Source organism: Emydura macquarii, unplaced genomic scaffold, assembly GCF_026122565.2.
Source record: "Emydura macquarii macquarii isolate MOO-44397 ecotype Brisbane River unplaced genomic scaffold, CSIRO-AGI_Emac_v2 contig_2795, whole genome shotgun sequence".
In the NCBI taxonomy this organism is placed as follows: Eukaryota; Metazoa; Chordata; order Testudines; family Chelidae; genus Emydura; species Emydura macquarii.
In genome coordinates this window covers 3,281,802-3,303,156 of record NW_027132932.1, presented here as the reverse complement: position 1 = coordinate 3,303,156, position 21,355 = coordinate 3,281,802, and the positions used below count along the sequence as shown (strand labels likewise).

At 39.4% G+C, this 21,355-nt stretch overlaps 1 protein-coding gene across 20 annotated transcripts in view; it reads right to left on the bottom strand.

The window, feature by feature from the left end:
- CTBP1 (C-terminal binding protein 1) overlaps window positions 1–21,355 on the bottom strand; it is a 385,409-nt gene that overhangs the window by 29,926 nt on the left and 334,128 nt on the right. For all 20 annotated transcript variants that reach the window (XM_067567700.1, XM_067567699.1, XM_067567703.1 and 17 more), the window contains one exon: window positions 7,952–8,096. In XM_067567700.1, coding sequence (XP_067423801.1) covers window positions 7,952–8,096 — 145 coding nt within the window. The remainder of the gene's footprint in view (window positions 1–7,951; window positions 8,097–21,355) is intronic.

Here is a 21,355-nt window from a genome sequence, read left to right as displayed (position 1 = left end):
GTATGGGTCTCAAGTCTCCCTTAGCTTTTGGAACCAGAAAGTAGCGTGAGAGAACCCCTTTCCCCTCCAGTGCTGGGAAACTTCCTCCACGGCCCCTATTCACACCAGAGCTTGTACTTCCTGAAAGAGAAGTTGCTCATGAGAAGAGTCCCTGAAGAGGGACAGGACAGAGGGTTGGGAAGGAGAGATAGAAGTACACTGGTATACTCGTCACGATGGTACTTAAGACCCACTTGTCCGACATTACGGCTGATCATGCAGGCAGGAAGAAGGAAAGGCGGTTTGAAAAGAGGAGTTGTGGATCCTTTCTTGAGACTGCTACTCCGCTCCTGGGTGCACCCTCAAAAGTTTTGCCTTCCCCCTAGCAGATAGCGACTTGAGGATGAGTGAGGGACCGATGAAGACTAGCCTTGATGGTGTCTGTAATTTCTGTTTCTCTTTTTGTAGGGCTTGCTCCTGGAATAGCCTGAGAAATGGTGATGATGCTGTGGCCAGAAGTGTTTCCTGGATGCCTGAGGGGTGTACAGACCCAGGGAGCGTAATATGACCCTGGAATCCTTGAGCCCATGTAACTTGGCATCCATTTGGTCCGAGAATAAAGACGTGCCATTAAATGGGAGGTCCTGTATAGACTGCTGGACCTCAGACAACAGACTGGACTATTGGAGCCAGGACGCCCTTCTCATAGATACAGCCAACACCATTGTTCTGGCTGCTGAGTCCACAGTGTCGGAGGCTGCCTGGAAAGAGGCCCTCACTATCGTTTCCCCTTCTTCCAGGATGGCCTGAAACTCTGACCTTGACTCCTGAGGCAGGAAGTTTGCGAACGTCAACACTGAATGCCAGATATGAAACGCTTATCTCCCCAGCAGTGCCTGTTGGTTCAAAATGCAGAGCTGCAAGCATGCCATTGAATAAATCTTTCGCCCAAAGAGGTCCAGTTTCTTTGCCTCTTTATTTTTTGGGCTTGAGCCTGATTGTCCCTGCCTGTCATGCTCATTGGCAGTGGACACTACCAACAATCCAGGAGAAGGGTGGGAGTATAAGTATTCAAATCCCTTTGCCAGGACATAATACTTTTTCTCTGCCCGTTTAGAGGTTGGGAGCAGAGAGGACCTTCACCAGCTTTATGACTCCTTTATGGACAGGGAGCGCCACCCTAGAGGGGGCTATCACCGCCAAGATGTTAAACAGCGAGTCAGTAGGGTCTTTCATTTCCTCCACCTCTAGACCCAGGTTGGCTGCCACCTATTTAAGAAGTTCCTGGTGGCCCTGAAGTCGTCTTGTGGCACTGCGCTAGATGGGCTCATCACAGCCTCATCTGGAGATGAGGAGGAGGATGCTAGTAGACGGGGTTGCGGTCACTCCTCAGTGGCTTGTGCTTCTTCCAGCAAGGACCTTGGTGTCCCCTTAGTCTGGGATTCTCATCAGAATCTGAGAAAGGTTGTGCTGTTATGAGGGAGTGACACTCTGATGCCCTGGAGACCAACTAGTGCCGGGACGCAGGAGCAGTGGGAAACAGCCACAGTCCTGGCCACTGCATGGTCAGCCAGGTACCTGGTGGAACGGTGGGAGGGAACCCCGTCGTCGCAGCTGAATGCCTGCAAGTCCATGAGAAGGACCTTCCTCTGAGACCAATTCCGAAGCAGACGATCATGGCGGTGCTGTCCTCGCTTCCAGTTACTTTTGGCTCTGGGGGCGATGCTCCGGTGGTGGGGAGCAGTACTGAGGTACTGGCAAACGGGCTGCTACTCCCCAGGACAGTGCCGTGGTTTCCTATATTCCCGATCCCTTGAGTGGGACCTCGAGATTGGGGAACGGTGCTGGGAACCCGATGTTCCATGCCAACGCTCTGCCAAGCGGTGCCGTAGAGCTGGTGAGCTGCCCTCCGAGCTCTGCGCCGTGAGGGTCTCGGTGCCGTTGGTGACTGGTGCCGATGCATCTGCTACTGCACCGTGAGGGTCTCGGTGCCGTTGGTGACTGGTGCCGATGCATCGATGGGCACCATGGTGATGAGCCATATAACAGCACCAGTGACTCAACAAGGACCCCGACCAAGGGTTTTCCCCTTGAGCTGTCTCTGACCACCAGCATCTCGGCGACTGGGTCTGCCTTCTCAGGAGGTGGGCGGCACCAGAGACACAGTAGGTCTGCGGCTGCCTGGAAGGCCTCAGGTGTGGACGGGACTACTAGTTGCCAGGACCCTCTTCTACTGCCTGGTGCAGGTGAGGGATCCTGGGAAGGACTAGGGGTTCTAGGGGGTGATGCCACCACCACCCCAACTACGGAGAATACAAGCAGCCTGCCTCGGGTCTCACCTCATTGTTTGCCCCTTATCACTATGGATCATCCTGTGCTGCTTCTTTGGAGCCGGTGACGGGGAACGATGCTGGGATGAACCCGCTGCAGATGCCGGTGCCAGGGATGCATTTCTTGATGACGATGCCGTGGTCAGTGACGAGCCTGAGTGACTGGGGTCAGTCTAAGTGCTGATTCCATGAGAAGGGCCCTTAATCTGATATCTTGGTCCTTTTTAGTGCAGGGTTTGAAGTTCCTACAAATACTGAACTTTTCTTTTATATGCTCCTCATCCAGACACTTGAAGCAACTCTGGTGAGGGTCGCTCACGGGCCTCGGCTTCTTGCAGACTTCGCAAGGCTTGAAGCCTGGGGAGTGGGGCATGTCCCGACTCCCTGGCTGTCCCAAGTAAACGGACAGTCCTTAAGGGTTAAGAGTCACTAAAAACTACTAAAATTCAATAAAACTGGTAAACTTCAACTGCAGAACTATATACAATATAAAGGAGAGAAAAAACACTGAGGAGCTGCTTGCCAAGGCAAGGACGCTCCAGCACTGTCACAGGTGGTAAGGAGGAACTGAAAGGAAGTGGGGGGCCAGCGGTGCCCTATACACTGGCACATTTGAGCACCACTGCAGAGGTGCCAGAGCTGGCCCCTCTAGATACTACTGAGGGAAAAAGTTCTCTGGCACCGGTGCATGTGGCATGCACACTCACCTGGCGTGGAATGGACATGAGCAAGCACTCAAAGAAGAAATCCATGGTATGCCCACACCTGGAATACTGCATGCAGTTCGGATCACTCCATCTCAGAAAAGATATATTAGAATTGGAAATGGCACAGAGAAGGGCAACATAAACAATTAAGGGCATGGAACAGCTTGGACAAGAGACAACTAAGATGGGATATAATAGAGGTCTATAAAGTTGCAAATGATGAGGAGAAAGTGAATAACGAAGTGTTATTTATTCCTTCACATAACACAAGAATGAGGGGTCACCCAATGAAATTAATAGGCAGCAGGTTTAAAATAACCATAGGAAGTGCTTCTTCACACAGTGCACAGTCAACCTGTGGAACTTCTTGCTATTGGATCCTGTGAAGGCCAAAACTATAATGGAGTTCAAAAAATAATTAGATAAGTTCATGGAGAATAGGTCCATCTATTAGCCAGGATGGTCAGGCATGTAACCCCATGGTCTGGTATCCTTAGCCTCTAATTGCCAAAAGCTGGGAATGGATGACAGGGGATGGATCACTTGATGATTGCCTGTTCTGTGCATTCCCTTTGAAGCACCTGGCATTGGCCACTGTCAGAAGACAAAGATACTGGGCTAGCTGGACCATTGGTCTGTCCCCTTATGGCAGTTCTTATGTTCTTTTCATAATGAGAAATTTATATTAAGGCCCTGATCTTACAAACAGTTATGCCCATTGAACTCAATGGGACTAACTCATGTCTAAGTGTATACAGGACCAGGACCATATATTGATTTATGGCTTCTCACTATATTTTTGCTGGAGATATTTTATTAGCTATATTATATGCACATCATGCTGTGTGTTGATATTAGCCAACGCAATGTAAAGAAGTGCGCCCTGTATTAGTAACAAAAGAAGTGAGGTTTGTGCTGATTCTTAAACTGGATTAGTTTATCATACTTTCTTGGGCCAACCTCCAAGAAACCTGTGTTTATATAAACTAATGAAGATCTCAAACTGTTTTGCAAATACTAGTGAAAGCTCACTATACTCCGCTGGGCCAGATATGATTTTGTCCACTTTATACATGAGTAAAATAAGACACAGGAAAGAAGAATGACTTGCTCAAGGTCACACAACTAGTCAGTGGAATTGCTGTAAATACAAACAGGAGTCCTGACGCTCAAGTCCCCAAGCTAACCAGTAAAGACACATCCTACCTAAATCTTCATATAGAGGTGCTAAGTCTACTTCTACAAGGTGTTTGAAGATAATAGGAGCTTATGGCGCTAAGGATCTGGCAATAACTGGCCTGTAGTGAGCAGGACATGGGGGCAAAAAGGTGTGAGAAATTAACAGAGACACTCCTACTGACTTCAGCAGAAGTTGGATTGGGCACCAGAGATTGAATCCAAAACCCTCTGTAGTCAATGGAAGTTGCTTCCAAAAATGGAATAGAACCCAAGTGTGTTGGTTTTGCCCCCATTGGACGTTGGCCACCTTGTTATAGTTTTCTGGACAACAATTTCCTTGCAGTACTGAATGTACAGATTATAGTTAAGAAAACCTTTTTTTCTGCAATAATCCTAACAAATGTTGTTGTTTACTTTAAAAAGCTTTTGTCCTGCTTGAATGTTGCCTCTTCTCAGCTGCTTCCATGCATTGTATGCTCCCTCTCTATTTACCAGTTCTGATTCCTGACAAAGTTTGTGTTCAGACTGCTGATGATTCCTGTCACACAGAGCACACTGGATTATGTCAATGGAGACGCAAAAGAACTTTTTTCTTCAACAAACTACTAGGGCATTTTCATTGCAGATATTCGTACACAAATAAAAATTAAACAAGTCGCCTCAGCTAAAAAAGGAGGCAGCTGACAATCCATTTTGGCCTCAGGGAATAACCACAATTTAGCTTTAATATTATGAACGTCACATCTTATGAGGCAAGAGAGACAGAACAGTATTCTCTTCCATAATAGGAACAATGTCAGTAATTTGATAAATTATCATCTCAATCCTGATATATCAACAGTTTGAATCCAAATTTCTTTATTCTACTGGTTTGTACCTTTACTGCCTTTTGAGATCAATACAAAAATATGGGGAGGCTGCATAACTATTTTTCCTTTCAGTGCTGTGCAGAATCATTGTCTGCTGAGTCACTGCTTTTAGATTTACTAAAATAAAACAGCTTCCTTTGCTGGTATATCATTCTTGGCATCCAACTAACATGCACTGAAAATATGAATACCAACATTGTAAAAGGAAAAGGAAAAAGAAAAAGAAGGAAAATTAGCATCCTTGTTTGACTGGAGGGTAAAATGATGTTAAATGTATCATTTTAAATGGCTGTACTTGGTTATACAAGAAAAAAGTGCTCTTTTCATGGAACAAAATTACAGATTGCATGGGACAGTATTAAATTTCATAAACACCTATTTCAATGTCCAGCATCAACCAAACACTGCTTTATTCGGTTAGAAATGTTTCCTTATGAGTCTGGAGAAAGAAACAAGGAATTTCCACTCACCTTTCAGCTTGTTGGAGCTTTTCTTGCTCATCATACATTTGTCCCTAGAAGGCTGTGGGGAAAAGGGTCAGGTAACCTTTCTCCTAAATTCTAGAGTTTTTTTTCCCCCCCTTCTCCCATCTCTAAATAGTTTACTACATACAGGCAGCTGAAATAAGGAACCTGACCTGCAAAGTTATTACTTGCAACAGCAGGAGGAGGACAAGAGGAATGAGGAAGTGGAGAAGCACAAGACTTACCCACTTGCTAAGAAAACAGTACTATATTATTATATTATTATTATTTTGGGGGGAAATGGCTTCTGTATTTCTTCTAAGCACCTTTCCCCCGCACTGATCTCAGTGGTCTGGTCTACACACACACATCTTAGAGAGCCCAAGACCAGCTACTTCAGCCAAAACCCCAACCCTATTTGCCTTCTGTAGGCTTATTCCTACTCCCTGATTACATCCTCCTCTCTCAGGTTTTTCTTAGCATATAAGCAGTAACTCAGAAGCTGGCGGAAAACGTCAGATTTTCAAGTTTTTCCATGGGAAACTCTCAGTTCCATCTTTTTTGTGAAATACACATCAACCAAAAATGACAGCATGAAAATAATGGTACTGTAATCATATCTACCAAAATATTTTCTTCTAAAGTGAAAAAATTCTTATGTGATCTCCATTAAGTAGGCTTCTGTTAAAATACCTGGCATTTAGAAGAGAGTCTTCTGAATATTGTTGCTACTATCAGAAGACCTACTTCCACAGCACATTTCATCAGCAGATGAAAGTGTTTTACAAAGAGTAATTAACTCTCACATCACCTCTAAGAGGTCTGTATTATTTATACCAGTTCTGCAGAGGGGAAACTGAGTGAAAGGTAGGTTAAGTGATTTTGCAAGTAATGGTCAGTCAGTAGTTGAATGCTAATCCCTACCTCTGGCCACATGGAGTTTAAAGTCAGACTTCCAACTTTTATCCAGATTTTACAGATTAAAAAGTAAAACAGTCACTTCATTGGGAGTAGACAATTTTATTCATTAAAGATAGGAATGAACCAATACCCTGGATCCTAATTTCATAGCTTAAATGAGTCTAATCAAAGCCTCAGAAATGGTCAGAAATGGTCAGAAATGGTGCAATTTAGCATTTAGATCTAAATCAGAACATTCCCAGAGTCTGGGATGTCCAGGTTTGGACAGTTTGAGTTGTGAATGTGCAGTCTAGCAAGGATACCAGCCTGCATGCATGGGTTATGTTCTTGCCTGGAGTCCCATTTGCTTCAGTGGGACTCTTCACAAGTGGAACCTTTTGCAGGACTGGGGTCTTAGTTCTGAACCCAGACTTAGGGTTTGGAACTATTATTTGGCTTCAGGCCCACCTTTCTTATGTAAGCTTATGAACAAACGTGTCCGTGTTCATCACAATGCATGCGTCTAATCTTGTTAATGTTAATTGCAGTTCAAGGTAGGCATTAAAGGGAGAACAGCCCCCTAAACTTCTTCAGATCTAAACCTGCTCCTGATGCATTTGTCATACTAAAAAAAAGGCTATTGTAACTTTTGCCTGCAGTGTAAAATATAGAGGTTAAGGAAACTGGTGTTTGTTGGCTCCCCTTTATTTACTAATAAACAACTTAGTACTGCAGTCACTTATTATTTCAGCGGGACTATGCACTGCAATAAGCACTACACTCGGTAGTAAATGTTTGCAGGGCCTAGCCAAAACAGGCAGGAAAAAGAATCTTCAGATAATTTGTTCCCAGTTTATTCAGAAAAAATGAAGAAATAAGTTGGAAACTTGTACTTTGAGAATATAGCTTTGTTCCTGACTGTACTGAAGCAAATAACAGTTCAAATCAGATTGCAGCTTTTGAATAATGGGAGAGTGAAGATCTTCTGCCCAAAATTCTCCAGTGGTTTAGTTTATTTTTCATGTAATTACAATTGATTCTCTGATAAAACTGATGCGCCTGATTTGTGTACCAGGAAAAACTTCTGAACTAGATCTTACAGTCCAAACACAGGTACTAGATAACAGATAATGGTTTCATTTTAGTTTAATCAAATAAAATACTTTGCCATATTGCTGACAGAATTATACATTGTGACTGGATTACAGTGTGCAGCAGTTTAAATAAACAGACAGAAAGTCTTCTGTTTACTGTTTTTAAAAAAGGCATGCTCTTAGTCTTGAAATTTGTCTTGAATCGGCAGACTGCCATCCTGTCACAAATCCATTAATATTATCAGTTATTAACTAATTCTAATATCACCATAATGATTTTTAAACACTTTGATGACAAAAATTATATAATTTATATGTCATGTTAGGACAAATTATACAGCAAATGTTGATGCAAAGACTTAAATGCTATCACATTTCTGAAGGCAACTATAACATGTTCAAATAAAACAGTGTCTTTAATATTCATACCTAAATCCCCAGCAGATTTGATGTCAATGTTATCAAAACCACTGCCAATTCGGACAATTATTCGAAGTGCTTTGAATTTCTCCAGGTCTTCTCGTGTTAAAGTGATAGTGTGATACATCAGTGCACCCACTGCTTCATTTAGTACCTAGAATTTAAAAAAAAATAAAAAAAGAACAACAAACCTTGCTTTATGTAATCTGATTTTTTTCCCCCTTTTCATTGCATTTGGGTTTCATCATGTATTAAAATTATGCAGGTCTGTAGGACTCTGTAATAATTACAAAAATCAGTTTTATTTTTAAAAAACTCTACTTTCAAGCATTTTGGTAGACAAGTCTTTTTCACCCAGTATGTCCACTAAAGCACACTGAGCCAACCACGTAAAAGGCTTTGTGTCCTTCATTCCCATTAACTTTAATGGGAATGGAAGGAGCTTGTTACTTCACAGGAGATGCTCAATAATCTGCAAATTGGGCCTCCTGCTATTAGAGTAAAGTCATGGTTATGACTGTGTGTATAGGCACCTTAAAAGATAGCTGTAGTCATGGGAATAATCATTCATTACTAACAGCATAGTATTTTTATTTGTGTGCCAGCGGCTGTTCCAATAGCATCCAATTTTGAATGGACCAACAGAGCAATATCTCCCTCACCCCCAGTGGTACAGACATTCACTACACTGGATAAACCACTTAAACACCTGAACAGAAAACATTCTATGTATGCCACCTGTCATCAAGGAAACTAAAACCTGCCAATGAAAACTATGCATGTAAATGTCTTAGCCCTAATTTACTCATGATTCTCTACAGCACCCACTGCTGACCAGCTGGAGTGTCGTACCAATGTGAAACAATCATTTCATTAGACTGATACAACTACCCAGAATGCCAGATACTCTAAAAAAAGCAATTATGCAAAGAAAAAACAACTACAAGGAAGGACTGGTTAAAAAAAAGGGAGGCCAAATCAGTCAAAGATAAAATGACCTGAACGTAAAGTCTAAAGAAAGGAAGAATTAAGTATCTTTTTTAAAAAGAATTTTGAAGGAACAGTGTACCACTGTACCTCAACCAGGCAGCAGAAAGACTGGGGAAATGGGAGAAAAGGTGGGACACTGAGCCCTGCAGTGTCCAAATCTCTGTTGCCATGAAAATGTTGCCTCTACTTGCCGCGTATCTAGACTGGTGAATCTCAGAAAGCAGAAATCATATTTTTGCATTTCGCTTCCCTTGTTATTGATTAGTAGGGGAATTTTCAGGCAAAAGGGATTTTTTCTTCTTAGGAATTCATCTCCTGTTGCTGATCCTCACCCAACTCCCCACATAATGGCTTAATCCTTTAAAAAAAAAAAAAAAAAAAAAAAAGCCACAAGAATTATTTAAACTTCAATGCCAGATATATGTCTGCTAGTAACACTGACACTCCAATAACGCACATAATATGATAGTTCTTTTGAGGCTGCCCTAAATTCATTTTCAAGAGGCTCTGTGGTCTGGCATATGTTCAGTCTCTGTCATATGAACAATTTCTGCTTATCTGAGTGTTTCCAAGATATTGTAAGATTGCCTTTTATTTGTTTTTCTGTTTTACCTTAAAGTCAATCAATATCAATAGATTTAAACGAACTGTTTCAACGAAATGTGATCTCACAAACAAAGGATTATGAATTTATGTTAGGGATTAACACTGGAAGCAGGAAATATATATTTTTAATTAATGTGCAAATTTAGAAAAAGAATCAGGGAAGTAGAATGCAAACAAAAAATATAGCACAGAAGCAAAATCGCTTATTTGAATAATTTACAAAATATCCCTTAATATTTCAGCAGTTTTTCTTAACTCTAGTTTTATTGTGACTGCTAATGGCCTGGTGCCTGAAGCAGGATCTCAGTTAGCTGATAAAAGGAAAGAACTACTGGAATTTTAGACATTATTTAGGATTACAAAACTTGTTGCTATAAAATGGAGAGCATAAACACAGACCTGACCCTGCAAAGGGATATGCTCATTAGGAGTCCCAGTGACTTTGATGGTACAGACAGGTACTTTCAGGATCACACACCAACACAAGCACAGAATTTAAAGCCTCAAAGACCACAGGTTGGACAGCACTGTTTGGACCTGTTCAGGCTACTGTGTGGCATTAGGAAGAGATTGGCTGGGGGGCTGGGAAACAGTTTGAGACATTCTTTATGGAACATGTGACCTTATGCTTAAACCAGTGAGCTCTCTCTGTGTTTTTATTTACTGGCCATGTGGTGGTAGCATCAATGTAACAAACAGGCATGCAAGTGACCAATCTTTTTGTATTTTATTTTTAAAGTTCAGAGCTCTCCTAGAGCTATGGACAACTTGTCAGGAAAACACAGTTAGATGGTGATCTCCAGTTACTGTGCATTATTTCACACTAACTTACTTTCTTGATGATGTTAGCACTCTTTGCACCAAGTATGCCAGAAGATTAAAATAAACCATTAAAATATTCTGATTAAGGAGGAAAATACTGAACTTTCAAAAAACAAAGTAGAGAACTCTGAATTTAGACAAACTACTCCCGGGCTAATGTTAATTTTTAAAACTATTCCTGAACATTGGATTTCACCTGAATAAAGCTTATTTGAAGTGGATTACAAATAGTGCTGTTACTAATGGAAAAAGACTAGTTACTAATGGAGGCTTTATTCTTTAAAAAAAAATGTAGAAAATATATTTAATGAAGGAGCTCACCCATTAGTGAAGTTACTTAAATGCATAGAAAGATGGCTAAATGGTTGCAAATTACACTAAGAACAAGACATGTTTTTCTATTTTTGTATAGAAAAACCTGAAATTATAATACAAAATAATAGAAGGCTTTAACAAAAAATAACCAAACACAACCTTCAGAAAAATCAGCCATGCATAGAGTGGACTAATTTACTGGAGCATGTATGCTAACATATATCTGTAAAGTACCATTGGGACCATGGCAATGGGTGTATTAGAAATAAATTAGTATAGTGGAGCACACTGTAGTATAAAGTATATTTTTTTACTGTTTTTCAGCATTTCCTGTAAAGGAGTTCTTGTATGCTGTAATGTTCAGCTAAACAACATGAAGCTTATTCTAGCTACTGTAACATGCAGCACTAACAAAGACAAGATGATGTAATTTTATTACAAAAACATCAGCTAGTGTCAATTTTAGTAAGATATATACAATAGAAAGCTGGAATTTCACATCAGCTCAAATGTGGCAGGCAGAGTATTTTCTCTCTCTTGCTTTCTAACGGGCTTTTTTTTTTACTTCTTAATCTAAAAATGTGTAAAAATAGCATGGCTCCAGAAATGAAGTGGATATAAAAAAAAATGAAATGACCCAAATGGTACCAATTAGTTATATGTCCATTTGCAGTCATTCTTGCTTCCATCAGCTATTTTATCCTGCCACTGTGCTTTTCAGATAGAAAGGGTCTGTTATAAAAGATCAGGTATAGGACCTTCTGTTACCTGCCCTTCATTATAGGTCAATATTTATTTATTTGTTTGTTTATTTCCCTTTGGTGGCTGACACACCAATTTTCCTCTATTAGAAGCTATAGCAAACTGCCTGCTTCAAAGCCATCATGACATTCCTCTCTGGACTGGCTCATATGGTTTGCAATCAGAAATGGGCAACCAGGTCTTTCTGCTCCTCCTCCTCTCCAGAATGACTGCACCAGTTTCAAAATGCGCTAAATAAATCTCCGCAGGCCTTAACTGAATCTGTGCCACAGGTGTGCCGGACGTTTCTGTTTCAAAGAGCTTTCCAAATACTGTTTTGAGTGCTCACTACTTAGGGCTACAATTCCTCTTAGTTTTCCTAATTATTTGTAATTATATTTCAGCACTGAACTATCACAGCCATTCCGGGTAACATCAGCTGTTCGCCACCATAAGAGCTTTCCCTTGTAATTTTTTGGAGGGAGGTAATTCTTAATGCCTTCCATTTATGCAAAAATCAAACAGCCTTAGCATAATGAGCTAAAAGCCTCAAATAACCAGGTTGGGAGCAGCATTCAGGACATAATGTAAATCTCAGCCCTTGTTTTTCTTTTTCGGGTCCTCATATATTGCTGGATTCTGCTGAGTGGCCTGATTCAGAACCCATTATAGTCAGCAGAAAGATTCCAATTGGCTCCAGTGGACTTTGGATCAGACCCAGCATACAGAGTAAGAATACAATAAGCCAGGGATCATCAGATGACCCAGGACTTCATTTGAGCCATATTACAGAGATAAGACAAATACTGTTCTTTTCTTCTTCTTTTTTTAATGTACAGTATGCAATTTTGCAAAGTTTTTTCAAATTATTTTTTATACTCTTTGGGATATAAACTAATATTAAACATACTGTTAAAACATTACTAGGTCACAAAACTGTTAAAACATCACAATGCATTTCACTTGGCCCTATAGGCAGTGACCATGCTAAAGAAGCATTCCAAACTGATGTGATGTTCCCAGTATAGCTTTCGGTAGACATCAGGGGTTTTACATTGAAAAAAAATAGAAGAAGATTTACATTTTTAATGTGCAGAGTTCTCCAGATCTTGCCATTGTTCATTGTGGCACTCAGTATATTTATATGAAAGTTATTTGAGTTGGGTATTTGCTATTGGTATTGGCATTTAACTCAAAACTTGTAATCAGCAATCTGTAACACACAGCAAGACTGTAACAAACTTCTTGTTGCTGTATAAAAAAACCGTAATGGCCAACAGAGTGACCTCACCACCCATTAAGTGTGGGGGCTGTTTTCTGGCTTGCTGGAAAAGGTGTGTGCCTCTTTAAGAGCTAGAGAGGCAGGGAGTTACTTTCTGCTGCAGTTGCTGACCAGGTCGGTGTGGGGACACTGCAACTGCATTGACCTAGAGTCTCTCCCCCAGTGACCAGAAGAAAAGGGGTACTATATAGGTTCATGCAGCTGCAGGAAAAGCCCTCTTTTACCTGGACCAGGAAGAGCAGCATCCACCCTCCCACCCACGGAAGTAGTGAAATACCAGGTTTGGTCAAATACCAAATTTGATCCATTGTGGGCAATGTGCTAGTCGTTCCTTTCTCGGGGGCAGGAAGAAATTTTCCCCTCACCCACCAGATTGGCCAAGGAGTGGTGTGGGGGGAGGAGGGGTTTGCCTTCCCCACAGCGGGTGCGGGGGAGGGAGGCTTAGTTGGGCGAATATGAAACTGGAGTGAAGCTATGATGTCACAACTCGTTATGTAAATGTGGGACAGATGTCCAGTGCAGATACTCCATAGGGACGGGATACAGTGACGAGATAAAGTGAACTAGTAAAAGATTTAGAGGAGGTATCCTTTAAAGTAATAGAAATGGGGGGGAGGGGAGGGAGAGAGTCAGGGCTTCTATGACTGGTACAACAGGGAGCCAAACTCCCCCTCAACCCTCACTGCCCTTAACTGGGCTCGGGGTGGCGGAGGGAGAAGGGGATGATGAGGTCCCAGAGGCAGGCTGGCTGGGGACCAGAATGAGTACGGGGGAGGGCTGACACAAGCCCCCCAGATGTATATTGAAATGATTACGGAATTACCTGCACTGTACACTTTTATCTGCCAGGTACCCCAAGATATTTAAGAATAAAGTTTTGCCCTAATTAAACACATCCAGTGTCTCCTGCCCTTCTTCTAGCATAGCTGGACAATGGTGCAATAGCTCTAAATAAAACTAACATTACAAAAATTATGAAGAAGCCAGAAACCTGTTAGTTCGTGTTGCCTTTTTATGGTTGCAGTTTCCCTATAAAAAAATCAACATCTGAATGTTGATCTCAAATATAGGTCTCTGTAGTGTGTTTCACTGCCAGTAATCCACTTGCCCAATGACATAACATTATGCTGTAAGAACCCAAACTAATCCTCACCGACTTCTGTTGATTAGTGGCACTACCTTCAGCCCTAAAAACTGCTACAGTTAATTTAAACTATATGCATGTATATACCCCCACACAACATGCACTATATTATATATAACATTAAAAGAAAAACTGCCTTTATGCTCTCATGTTTACAATACAGTAAAGATTCAAACTTTCTATTTCTAAAATCCATGCACATTCTGTGGCAGCTTTTTTGGTTTTTTTAAAAAAAGTTTGCCTATAACTAAATCACTCTTACAATCCCAGTGCTAATTGACAGTACATGCTACTGCTTTATTACTGTACTCAATCAGTCTCTCAGTACACTCTTTCCTTAGTACACTTCCTCTAGTGTTTAAAATTAAAAAAAAAACTCAGTTTTTAAGGAAAGGTCTTTTCTGATTTCTATGTACAGATTCACTTTTGTTTTCTATTACTAAATCTAGAATTACTTAACATTAAAACTCAATCTATTAGAAATGCAAGATGAATTGAAACCATCTTCACTGGAAGATTCGCCATGAATGTCATTGACAATAACGTATTAACACAATGAGCATTGTCTTAAAAAATAAAAAATAAATAAATAAACGTAGAGATAAAGAAAAGAGAAACTATAATAATAATCACCAGCATTTTTTAAGCACTAGTGTGATCCATCGCTAGGCATGGTATTGAAAGGAGCCCTGAGATGCCTGCTGATAACCAACTACATTACAGAGTCTAAGCTGTCTGCATGGTTGATATACTGCTTCTTGGGCATGGCAGCACTTTAAGAGATTTTGCTTTTAACAGCATGCAGATTCTGAGGAGACACTGGCAGTCTGCCCTAGTGCACAGTGTTTCACAAGATCAGCAAAGTTATCACATGCAAATGTGACTGTGGCTGGAATCTAAGGGTCACATGCTGTTGGGATGTACCGCATAACACCTGTTTATGTAATGTGATGGCTAAGTGTTAACTATTTTACAATCATAAGACTTACTGAACTTTTTTTTACTGTTAAAAATCTTTCATTAGTGGCCTGATCCAAAGCCCACTGAAGTTAATTCAAAGGCTCCCATGAACTCCAGTGGGCTTTGGATCAGGCCCAAGATGAAAATTCACCCAGCAATATAGGTCATGAAAGATCCCCAACACAGCAAAATCAGAGGTTCAGATATGGAGACTTTGGTACAGATATGGAGACTGACTGCAAGCCCTCCCTCTGGATTGGAGGGTGGTTTTCAACTCTCTAAGCTCTTGTCTCACTCTTAAGGTGCCAAAGGGCTGAATTTCCCCTTTAAAGAGGGATTCTAACACAAAATTTTTATATATGTCAGATTTCAAAATAAATTCACTCATTCCTCTCCATTTAAAAAAAATCATTATACTTTCTTTGTTTGTTAATTTCTAAAGTATTTATGGCTTGATGAAGGGCCAACTACCACTCAGCTCATATTCTTCTAGTAGTTAATCTTGCAGTAAAATTATACTACAGAATCTGTGTCATCAAGGTAAACAACAGTGATGTTACAAATGCAAGATTATGGCCTCAGTGTAGAATCAAAGAGAAGAAGCTGAAACTGGAGTAAAATGTTTTATTCATACATAAATATAAGGGCAAATCAAAGACACAGTAGAACAATACTAGCAACATCGATATTTTGTATACTTTTAAAATGTTTGCTCCATTATGAAAGCTCTCTTTTAAGGTAATTTTAGTACAACTCATAATAAGAAACTTTGTTTTTTAAAATTTCTATATTGCAAACAATCATTATGTATCTCTGAGTCCTATAAAAATGTTACTCTTTTAAGCTTCTTGAGCTTTTAACTTAAACCAAAAATATGGAAACGTAACATTCCTATAGCTGTGATTTTATTTTGTGCTTTTTGACAGGAGCGGTGAGATTTAACAGTTGCTTTGTAACTGAATTCAGTAAGATTTTGATATTTGGATTGTATTCTATGTGCATAAATAAAAGTCACCTTTTCAAAGCAGCACTCCAGGGAGTCTTATTAACTTTACTGCAAATTAAGGCATATATTAGAAGGAAAACCAGGGGTGGATTATTTGATTTTCAGCATTATCCAGTGAGTCAAAAAATCCAAAATGTAGTGGCCTATCTACATAATAAGGCATATGATACTGCATAGTTAAGAGAAAGTGAGGAAGTCTATGCAATATGAACTGAACCCTGAACCCCAGTCCAGAATATAAACTTTGTTCTGAGGATCAGGTAAATCAATTTTTACTGCTGCTGTCCCACCCTCCCTTCTGTGGCCTGAAAATTTGTGAGAATAACTTAATTTCCTTCTCTTTTTGTTTGGTCTAGATTGTTTTTCTAGTTTCAAATCTCACATGCTCCAAAGGCTTCCCTTTGGCACTACAAAATGCATTCTGAGCTATAAAATATACTACAGTGGTTGGGAAGCCCAAGAATAGTAAGAAAGTTGAACTCAGGGAGTCCTAGGCACCACAAAAGCATCAGGGATCTGTTTGACTCTTTCTTTTAACAGGTATAAAAGAGAAACAGTGGAAGTGGATAGTAAGAGAGCGATCAGAAGTGTCCTGTAGGACAGAAAATGAGTATTAATGGCAAACAGAACTGAATGGGAAAGGGGATCTTGGAATTGGGAGAGAGGGGACAGGGTTGTCAGCCTACAGAACAGGTTGGAAGAAGTGTGTACTGCAACCGTGAAGGAAGAGGATAATGCATGAGCTTGGAACATAAGAGGGCAACCAACATAGCCTGTTGTGTATGGAAGAAGAGAGGGAACACAGGGAAGACCCCAGGGACTGAGAAAAATTGGTACGTCATAGAGATTGTGGTTGAATACAGGAGAAGCAGCATTATACTTTGTAACTTTGGGAACACTTTGGGATGATTGCATGAGAGCAGAGACTACCTAATAGACATATTTTACTGTATAAAGAAATGGAGGGAAATTAAACAATTAGTCATTGTGAATAAAAGTAATGCAAGTTCTGTTACAGATTCATTTAATAAGCAATAGCTTAAAATCATTTTACATTTGAGTGTGACTGAATTGAGTTTCCCTAATTGGATGCAGGGAATCTAGGTCCCAATTATAACACATTCCATATTACTTAGTTTGAAAAACACACTGCCTTTGGCAAAAACATGCTGCTTAACTTCACACAACCATTGTTTAGACATGACTTTGTTCTCTGTACTGGTGAGAAAACTCAACATTTACAATAAAATGCAACTCAGAAATCAATGTTTAAACATGCTGACTGCCAGTCTTCCCAACAGCAGAGATCCATGATGCTTAGTGAAAATGAGATAAAAAACTGAAACAGAAAATTCCAGTGAGCTGTTCTGCCGTATATATTAACACCCTCTGAAGAAACTTACTGAGTTTTCTAACCTCACATTGTAGTTGGTGCTGTAAAAAAGCCTTGGGACACTGTCAGTAGGCATCGCTACCTGTGGCATATTTTTTAGGAGGTGCGAAGCCCACTTCTTCACTATCCTACCTGTCCTCCAAACTAGCAACCTGAGGTTTGGTAGGCCAGCGTTTTGAACGTGAAATGAAGTACCAGGAATGCAGAGTTCTAATACTAGCTCATACACGTCTGTGGTCTTGAACAAGTCACTTAAATTCTGTACATTACTTTTGTTATCTGTAAAATGGGAATGAAAATACTTACCAACATTAGACTATGTAAAGTGATCTGTCCAAGAGAATCACTATAGAATTATTTTCAATCATCACATTTGAAAATTATTAGATCTGAAACGCTCCCTGGTTTTTCCTATATTAGTATACAGGGAGTTAGTATAAGAAGAATGAGTAAAAACTGGTAATGTTTGCCCACTGTTTATCATTAACATCCTGCTTTCCCCACATACAGGTTCTCCTCCAATCCTGTTGCTTCTCCCACACTATCTGCTCTAAAATCTTCCTCTCACACTGTTACACCACTAATCTTCATCCTGGAGTAATCTACTCCTGTTCTCCTAGCAAACCCTGTATCTCTTTTAAAAAACATGAAATATATGAAACAGAAATGTTCTGTATTTATTGAGAAAAATGCTCTTTTAAGATCAGTAAATTACTGCCTTTTCTCTGGATTTCTATCATCTCTCCCTCTTACTTCATTTCCTCTATATCCTAAAAAGGTAAATACTTAGTCAGATGACAGAAGTGAAAAATACATATTTTGAATGATACAATAATCTAGTGGTGCAGAGTGACAGTTGTAAGTATGGACAGAAATCTGCATTTAAAGAATAAAATAATTATTGAAATGTTTAGCAAATATTCATCTTGTAATTCTCTTTATTGTAAGACTGTTTTTTTAAATGGAAATACTGAAATACTGTGTTACATTTAAAATATAAACTTCATAAGCAACATTTACTCCATCCTAATATTGTGTGTTGTGTGTGAATTTAATTTTTAAACATTGTGAGACAGAAATATTTGTTGTTTGTAAAGTATCATGCACAAATAGGGTGCTATGTAAATAATAATAGTAATAATACGGATACTTTTAGTGCACGACCCTGAGGGGTTCTGAGCCCCCTCTTGTCCCACTGAAGACAATGGAAGTAAAAGACACTCAACACCTCACGCTACTGGGCTCTTCGTAAGTGAAACAATTAATTTCAGTGTTCCTATGGAGCTAGAAATTGAGATTGGTTACATAAATTCATTCAGTGACAGAGTAAATGAAAACTCAAAATGTGAACTTTGACCTTTCTATCACAGGTCACCAAAAGGTCGACATTCTTCATCAGATTTCAGTCATTCAAGTGGCTTTTTCAAGTTTTAATTTGAAACAAGTACCCCTTTCAGCTACAATTTTGAACTTCTGAATGCTCATTCCTTCTGGACCACTGATTAAAGCAAACATTTGATAGTTCTATAAAAGGTCATCAGTCTAACCATTTATATAAATTATATTAATTTCTTTTGCGGGGTGTTTTTGTTGGGTAGGAGACTTCCAATTTGGAGAAATTAAGGGCATTAGAGTTCAACAATTCTATTGATTGGATTTTAGTTAAAAAAACACTTGAAGGTATGAGTGTTGCTGGTGCCAACATAAGTAGCCACGTCCACCTGAAAGGTGGAATGCTGTTATCTAGAAATAAATCAAATCTAAAGAATATTTATGTTCTTTGCCCATCTCATCTCCTCCTAGCTCCTTATAAACTGAATCCAGCTTACCCATATTAACATTCTTCTTATGAAGATGGTTTGATGTAGGACACAAAAATGAGGAGCTTAACACAACTTTTTAAGGACAATTTAAAATAAATTTAAAGCAATATTCATTTCATTGTGCTTTAAATATGGATGTCAGGTTAAAATATTTTTTTAAATTAAGAAATAAGACGTGGCCTTATGTATATTACAATTGATATCTTAGATCCTTAAAAGTGAAATAAAAATTTAAATGAGTTTAACATTTATGATGATGTTTTATTTTCTGCATTTCTCTTAAATCATCCAAAGAAGATAGAATGGTAAATCTCACATTTGTTTCTAATAGTTTCCAATCAATTACACTTTTACGTTTTCATGCACCAGCACAATGTTGAAGCGTCTGAACTGCAAACACTACATGGAAATATTTATTTGTTTCAACTGGAATTAAAAAGAATCAAGACATTTCTGTTTGTCTTAGGTTTTTGTAAAATCTGATTATTTTTACAAAACCAAAGCTTATTACAAAACCTAAATTTTGGGACACAGTAAGGTTATTTTCCCTTAAATCACCGAGAGATTTCTTTCAAAACATCATTGATTCTGCATAAATGTAGAGAAAGAGTACTAAGGGCCTAATCCAATGACCACACAAGTAAACAGAAAAACTCCCATTGACCTTAATGGGCATTGGCTCAGGATTAAAATTTCACTAATTCTGACCTTAAATTTATCATTTATATCTTTTATTAAAAAGAAGGTCCTCCAGAAGTGTAACTTTTTAGAGAGGCTTCTACTCTGTGGGAAGAAAGGACATGCAGAAAAGTGAAATAGGGTCTACTTTCTAGAGTGAGGAATACATTTCTCTGCCTCTTTCTCTCTACATTAAGATTATTTTATATCTCAAAATAAATAAACAAAAATAAATAAATCAATGGAAACTGAGTTAGAGGAACTAAGGCAACACTGATAGTGCAAGATAACTCTTGATAATGGTTCTGACAACAATGAAGTATGGTACAATTACTTTGAAAAGCAAGACAGGAAGTCCGAGAATCGACACAGAGATATCCACAGAGGAACTATGTGCAGCCATTCTTCTGTTGAACTTTTCAATAAGGAAAAAAAGAACATTTCCCCTAAACATGATAAGAATGAGGAATACAAGTCTGCACTGTTGATAAAACAACAAAAAATCCTTTAGACATCTCTTTATATAGTAGCAAAACTGCTAGTACCACTATGTTTAAGGGTATTATCAAGCTTTCCTTTATAAATTCTAATTTTCAAGAGTTTGCAACAACAAATCATTTTTAGGATAGACATCTTGTTGCTAAAGAAATAATGAGCTCAACAGATGGTTGATTTGATTATACCAGAAAGGCACTGCATAAAATAAGAGTCATTCACTTAATAACTGAAAGGAAATGATAATTATTTGTACTTTCAAGAAGCTATCTTTAATATACAGCCATCTGAGGAAGAATTAGGTCTTTTGACATATAAAAATGCTAGCCTTTAAAAGATTTAACAGTGCTATATTTTGTAAGAATGTAGAGTAAATAAAGTTAGTAGTTCAGTTATGGTTTCAGTTTCTGTACAGCATTTGAAAAAGGATCCATTAACTGTCAGATGCCTAAATGTTACAATAATTAGAGAGGGACAAGCCCAATAACATATTTGCAGAGGATCAAGAATATTATCTCAATTCAGTACGTAGAATAAATACCCAACTTTTGGGCTATATTCAGCCACGCATAACTCCATCTGCCTCAGGAAGCAGAGCTCACTGCAGCAGACACACAGATGCTTATTTAGCTATACCTACCTGGCCTGTCCATCAAGTCAGCATGTGAGCCTGTACTAGCCTGCCACTATACCACCCCTTCTGACCTTCAGGGGGAAGGAGGGAAGACAACCTTCTGGGGTGGATCCCTAACTTCCCTCCATCTGGTTCTCCTCTGCTACCGTGCTCATTGTACACTGCACTGATTTATTGTAGCTGGAAGGCAATGTTTCCTTAGTTCCAAAGCTAGGCAATATTGGGCATTTGAGGCCCTGTTCTGTTAGTGAGCAGCAACAGTAGCAGAGTTTTTCCCATCTTGTTGCTCCTGAAATATGGAAGTGAGTTGCTGTGCTCCCCCAAAAATGCCAGGGACCTGGGGTAGGGCGCAGACCTTAGCATAACATCAGTCCCCCAAGACAGAATACAGGAACACAAGCCATCTGGCTATCCTACATAACACAGGGGAAAGGGCTATTCATCTGTCTCTTAACAAACCTGGAAGGACTCCCCTCCAAACTGAAGGGATCCAGGACTGTTTGACAGGTTCCTGAACTTTTGGG